Source organism: Nesoenas mayeri (genome assembly GCF_963082525.1).
Source record: "Nesoenas mayeri genome assembly, contig: SCAFFOLD_133, whole genome shotgun sequence".
Lineage (NCBI taxonomy): Eukaryota > Metazoa > Chordata > Aves > Columbiformes > Columbidae > Nesoenas > Nesoenas mayeri.
Window position 1 is genome coordinate 51,407 of NW_027660013.1, and position 6,077 is coordinate 57,483.

A 6,077-nucleotide genomic window follows, 5' to 3' on the forward strand; every position below is an offset into this window, starting at 1 on the left:
AGCCGGTTCCACCGGGAGCGGGTCAGGGGATCCCGGGAGGGGTTCCGGGGGCCGTCGGGGAGCGACTCCGGGTCCGCCGGGACCGGGTCGGGATCCACCGGGAGGCGTCGGGACCCACCGCGGGGGGGTCGGTGCATCCCGGGGGCTCCGGGGACCACCGGGAGGCAGGGGGGGGAATTCGGAGACCCAACGGGGACCCCCCCGCCCCCCCACCCCGGTGCCCCCCCCCGCCCCCCCCGCCCGTTCGCCGCCGCTACCCCCGTGTCCGGCCGCTCCCGCCGCTGCCGCTGCCCCGGCGGCCCGAATGGCGGGGGGGGGAGGGGAGGACACAAAGCGGGGCCGCCCCCCCCCCCTTCCCCCCCCCCACCCCGTGGGGGCCACCCAGCGCGGGGCCCCCCCCTCCCCTCCCCTCCCCCACCCGGGACCCCGGTTGCCCCGAGTGACGGGACATGAATGGGCGGCATCTCGCGGCCCCGCCCCCACCCCCCGCCCCTCCCCCCCCCGCATTGTCCCCGCGCCCCCCCCCGCCCCCACCCCCTCCCCCTCCCGGCCCCCCGCTCGGGGGGAGGAAACTGAGGCAGGGGACCCAGGAGTTCGGGAGGGACCCAGGAGTTCGGGGAGGGGACCCAGGAGTTCGGGGGCGCAGAGGCAGCGGTGGGTGGGGGAGGGGCTTCACCCCGTTTATTTGGGGGGGGGTGACACGGGGGGGGGCCGGATCCGTCACATGAAGAGACCCCCTGAAAGGAGAGAGATGGTGGGGACATGGGGACATAGGGGGACACAGGGACATGGGGGGACATGGGGGGACACGGGGGGACATGGGGGGACACAGGGACATGGGGGGACATAGTGGGGACACGGGTACATAGGGGGACATGGGGGGACACAGGGACATGGGGGGACACGGGGGGTACATGGGGACACTGCGGGGGTGAGGACACAGGGGATGGGGACACAGAAGGGACAGAGACATGGGGGGACACTGTGGGCGTGATGGGGACCCAGGGGGACAGGGACACTGGGGTCACACCCATGGCAGGGACGGGGACACTGGGGGGTGATACCCGTGGCGGGGACAGGGACACTGGGGGGTGACACCCGTGGGGGGGCCGGGGCCGCGGGGGTGACGCGGTGTCCCCACCTGTCACCTCCACGCTGGCCCCCGTGATGTAGCTGCTCTCGGGGGACGCCAGGAACGCGATGACATCGGCCACGTCTGCGGGGACACGGTGACACGCGTGTCCCCAAGTGTCCCCTCGCGTCCCCTTCCCCCGCACCGTGTCCCCAACTCACCCTCGGGGTCCCCGAGACGTCCCAGCGGCACCATCCCTGCAAACTGAGCCAGCGCCGTGTCCCCAGGTGTTCCCAAATGTCCCCCCATGTCCCCAAGGGTCCCCACGTCACCCCCCATGGCCCTGTCCTCCCATGTCCCCATGTCCTCAAGTGTCCCCATGTCCCCACGTCACCCCCCATGGCCCTGTCCTCCCATGTCCCCATGTCCCCAAGCGTTCCCATGTCCCCCCATGACCTCGTGTCCCCATGTCCCCAAGTGTCCCCATGTCCCCACATCACCCCCCATGGCCCTGTCCTCCTGAGTCCCCATGTCCCCCCATGACCTCATGTCCCCAAGTGTTCCCATGTTCACCCCAATGTCCCTAAGTGTCCCCATGTCCCCACGTCACCCCTCCATGGCCCTGTCCCCCCATGTCCCCAAGTGTCCCCATGTCCCCCCATGACCTCATGTCCCCAAGTGTCCCCATGTCTCTCCCATGTCCCAGTCCCCCCACAGTGTCCCCAGGTCCCTGTGTCCCCCCATATCCCCCAGTGTCCCCAAGTCCCCCAGTGTCCCCATGTGCCCACGTCACCCCTGTCACCTTCTGCAGCACTTTTGGTGGCACTTTGTCGGTCATGGGGGTGACAATGAACCCGGGCAGCACCACGTTGCAGCGGATCCCGAACCTGGGGGGCGACAGGGGGGCTGAGCGTCCCCTGCTGTGTCCCCAGGTGTCCCCATGTATCCCCAGGTGTCCCCATGTCCCCCCGTGTCCCCATGTCCCCCAGGTGTCCCCATGTCCCCCCTGTGTCCCCGTGTCCCCAGGTGTCCCCATGTCCCCGTGTGTCTCCATGTCCCCAGGTGTCCCTATGTCTCCAGGTGTCCCCATGTCCCCATGTGTCCCCCTGTCCCCAGGTGTCCCTGATTCCCCAGGTGTCCCCGTGTCCCCATGTCCCCATGTATCCCCATGTGTCCCCGTGTCCCCATGTGTCCCCGTGTCCCCATGTGTCCCCACGTGTCCCCATGTGTCCCCGTGTCCCCATGTTCCCATGTGTCCCCAGGTGTCCCCGTGTCCCCATGTCCCCATGTCCCCATGTGTCCCCACGTGTCCCCATGTATCCCCATGTGTCCCCATGTCCCCGTGTGTCCCCATGTCCCCAGGTGTCCCTGTGTCCCCAGGTGTCCCCATGTCCCCATGTGTCCCCATGTCCCCAGGTGTCCCCATGTGTCCCCGGTCCCCACCTGGCCAGCTCCTTGGCGCAGCTGCGGGTCAGTCCCTGCACTCCGGCCTTGGACGCCGCGTAGTGAACCTGGCCCAGGTTCCCCACCTGGGGACACGGGGTGACACAGGGACACGGGGTGACATGGGGGACATGGGGGTGACAAGGGGGACACGGGGGTGAAAAGGGGGACATGGGGGATAAGGGTGACATGACGGACACGGAGGTGATAAGAGGAACGTGGGGTGACAAGGGGGACACAGGGTGACAAGGGGAACACGGGGTAACAAGGGGGACACGGGGGGTGACGGGCAGGTCCCCACGTCCCCTTGTCACCCACCATGTCCCCTGTCCCCATGTCCCTGTCACCTGTGTCCCCATCACCCACCACATCCATGTCCCCTCATGTCCGTGTCCCTGCCACCCACCATGTCCCTGTCCGTGTCCCCATGTCCCCGTCCCCATGTCCCCGTCACCCACCATGTCCCTGTCCCCATGTCCCTGTCCCCATGTCCCCGTTCCCATGTCCCCATGTCCCCGTCCCCCACCATGTCCCCGTCCCCATGTCCCCGTCCCCCACCATGTCCCCGTCCCCATGTCCCTGTCCCCATGTCCCTGTCCCCATGTCCCCGTCCCCATGTCCCCATGTCCCCGTCCCCCACCATGTCCCCATCCCCATGTCCCTGTCCCCATGTCCCCATGTCCCCATATCCCCGTCCCCATGTCCCCATGTTCCTGTCCCCATGTCCCCGTCACCCACCATGTCCCTGTCCCCATGTCCCCATGTCCCCATGTCCCCGTGTCCCCGTCACCCACCTTGCCCACCACGCTGCCCACGTGGATGATGGAGCCGCCGGGGGCGCCCGCGGCCACCAGAGCTCGGGCCACCGCTTGTGTCACCAGGAACGTCCCCTGGGGGACAATGTGGCCCCATGTCCCCCTCCATGTCCCTGTGATGTCCCTCTGGTCCCCCTGACGTCCCCCCATGTCCCCATATCCCCCCATGTCCCCGTGTCTGCCCAATGGCCCCATGTCCCTCTGGTCTCCCTGATGTCCCCATGTCCCCATATCCCCAATGTCCCCTCCATGTCCTCCCCAATGTCCCCAAATCCCTCACGCCCCGCAATGTCCCCATGTCCCCCCTATGCCCCCATATCCCCCCATGTACCCCTGTCCCCCCAATGTCACTCAATGTCCCTTCATGTCCCCCCATATCCCCACCCTGTCCCCACATCCCCAATGTCCCTCGTCCCCATGACCCCCCAGTGTCCCCATGTCTCTCCATGTCCCCATGTCCCCACATCCCCCTCATGTCCCCCCTATCCCCACATCCCCAATGTCCCCCCCGTCCCCATGACCCCCCAGTGTCCCCATGTCTCTCCATGTCTCCATGTCCCCAATGTCCCCTTGTCCTCACATCCCCCATGTCCCCAGATCCCCCCTCCTGTCCCCATGTCCCCCCATGTCCCCTTGTCCCCAATGTCCCCTTGTCCCCCCCTCCTGTCCCCATGTCCCCAATGTCCCCGTTACCGTCAGGTTGACCCCCAGCACGTCCTGCCAGGGCCCCTCCCCCAGCCGCAGCAGGAACTCGTCCCTTGTCACCCCCGCGCAGGACACCAGGACCCCGGGGGGGTCCCCAAAGTGCTCCTGGGGGGGAAAGGGGGGTCACCTGTGTCCCCAGGGGGTGTCCCAATGGGGTGTCCCCGGGTGGGGGTGTCCCAATGGGGTGTCCCCTGGGGGTGTCCCAGGGGGGTGTCCCCAATGGGGGAACCTGGGGGGGTGTCCCCAGGGTGTCACAGGGATGTCTGGGGGTGTCCCCAATAGGGGTGTCCCCAGGGGGTGTCCCAATGGGGTGTCCCAGGGGGGTGTCCCCAATGGGGTGTCCCAGGGGGGTGTTCCCAGGGTGTCACAGGGATGTCTGGGGGTGTCCCCAGGGGGTGTCCCCAGGAGGGTGTCCCAATGGAGTGTCCTGGGGGGGGGGGGGGGTGTCCCCAGGGGGGTCCCAGGGGGTGTCCCAGGGGGTGTCCCCCAGGGGGGCCCCCAGGGGGGTGTCCCCAGAGGGTATTCCCAGGGGGGTGTCCCAATGGGGTGTCCCAATGGGGTGTCCCAGAGGGTGTCCCCAAGGGGTGTCCCCAGGGGGGTCCCAGGGGGGTGTCCCCCAGGGGGTGTCCCCAGGAGGGTCCCCAGGAGGGTCCCCAGGGGGGTTCCAGGGGGGTGTCCCAGGGGGGTGTCCGGGGGTGTCCCCAGGGAGTGTCCCCAGGGGGGTGTCCCAGGGAGTGTCCCAATGGGGTGTCCCAATGGGGTGTCCCCAATGGGGTGTCCCCAATGGGGTGTCCTGGGGGGGAGGTCCCGGGGGGGAGGTCCCAGAGGGGTCCCAGGGGGGTCCCAGGGGGGTGTCCCCAGGGGGGTCTCAGGGGGTGTCCCAGGGGGTGTCCCTGGGGGGTCCCAGGGGGGTGTCCGTGGGTGTTACCTGGACCTGCTCCAGCAGGCGGGTGACGCTGGTGGCCGAGGTCACGTCCACGGCGAAGGCCGCGTGGGGGGGGCCCGTGGGGGGGAGGGGCCGCAGCCCCCGCGCCGTGTCCCCCGCCCCCCCCTCGGCGCGATCGGCCACGGCCACGCGCGCCCCCTCGCGGGCCAGGCGCGCGCACACGGCGCGCCCGATGCCCCCGCCCCCCCCTGCGGGTCACCGGGGGGTCACCGGGGGGAGGGGGGGTCACCTGTCCCAGGTGTCACAGGGACCGTCACACCCCCTCCAGTGTCACCCGTGGGGTTTGTCACACCCCCTCCCCCCCAAAAGTGCTGCTAGTGGGGGCCCCGACCCCTCCCCCCCAGTGTCACCCGTGGGGTCTGTTCCCTCCCCAGTGTCACCCGTGGGGTCTGTGACCCCCACCAAGTGCCACCCCTGGGGTCTGTGTCCCCCCCCATGTCACCCGTGGGGTCTGTCCCATGTCCCGAGTGTCACTGGGACTGTCCCAGCCCCCCCAGTGTCACCCGTGGGGCCTGTGACCCCCCCAATGTCACCCGTGGGGTCCGTCCCCCCCCCCACGCGGGGTCTGTCCCCCCGTCACGTGACGCCCCGTGTCCCCCCCACGTCACCACCTGTCACCAGCGCGAGCGCCCCGCGGAGGCGCCCGCCGGAGCCCATGGCGAACCCGGAAGCGACCAGCGAGGCGCCGGCGGGGAAAGGCAACGCCGCGCGGCCGCTCTACCCCCCCTACGCCTCTCTGTGGTCGGTCCTCCGAGAAGCGGTTTTTCGCTGATTTCCGCGGGTTTTGGGTCCCCGCGTGGGGCTGGGACCCCTCGGCCCTCTCAGGGCCTCGTCTAATTTATTCTTTAATTAATTAATCAAAGCCGTAATTCCCTACAGTCGTTAAAACAACCCCTAACACCCCCAAATCTGCCCGGCAACAGGTGACGTCCCGCCCGGACGCCTGGGTCCCTCCATGGAACTGGGAGCTCTGGGTGCCCCCCCGGTCACCTGGGTCCCCTCAGCTCCATCTCATTTATTCTTTAATTAATCAAACCCACAAGTCATTAAAACGAAAACCAACCCAAAACCAAACGCCAAAATCTGCCTAGCAACA

At 68.7% G+C, this 6,077-nt stretch overlaps 1 protein-coding gene across 2 annotated transcripts; it reads right to left on the bottom strand.

Annotated features, from left to right (window-relative positions):
- Positions 1 to 659: 659 nt before the first annotated feature.
- HSD17B8 (hydroxysteroid 17-beta dehydrogenase 8) lies at positions 660 to 5,646 on the bottom strand. 2 transcript variants are annotated; one of them, XM_080364505.1, is made up of 9 exons: positions 5,593 to 5,646; positions 4,964 to 5,169; positions 4,024 to 4,140; positions 3,310 to 3,405; positions 2,516 to 2,601; positions 1,875 to 1,959; positions 1,294 to 1,336; positions 1,142 to 1,216; positions 660 to 737 (listed from the first exon to the last, which is right to left on the bottom strand). In XM_080364505.1, the coding sequence occupies exons 1-9, from the start codon at positions 5,636 to 5,638 to the stop codon at positions 721 to 723; spliced, it is 771 nt and encodes a 256-aa protein (XP_080220631.1). In that variant the 5' UTR covers positions 5,639 to 5,646; the 3' UTR covers positions 660 to 720. The 2 variants fall into 2 exon arrangements, with proteins under 2 accessions (XP_080220631.1, XP_080220632.1); XM_080364506.1 differs by lacking the exon at positions 3,310 to 3,405.
- Between the last annotated feature and the right edge of the window lie 431 nt (positions 5,647 to 6,077).

Coding starts and splice junctions, on each gene's coding strand:
- HSD17B8 (XM_080364505.1), bottom strand. CDS start 5,638: ATGGGCTCCGGCGGGCGCCTCCGCGGGGCGCTCGCGCTGGTGACAG. Junction 5,170..5,592: donor GGCGCTCGCGCTGGTGACAG/GTGGTGACGTGG, acceptor GGTGACCCGCAG/GGGGGGGCGGGGGCATCGGG. Junction 1,217..1,293: donor ACGTCTCGGGGACCCCGAGG/GTGAGTTGGGGA, acceptor GTGTCCCCGCAG/ACGTGGCCGATGTCATCGCG.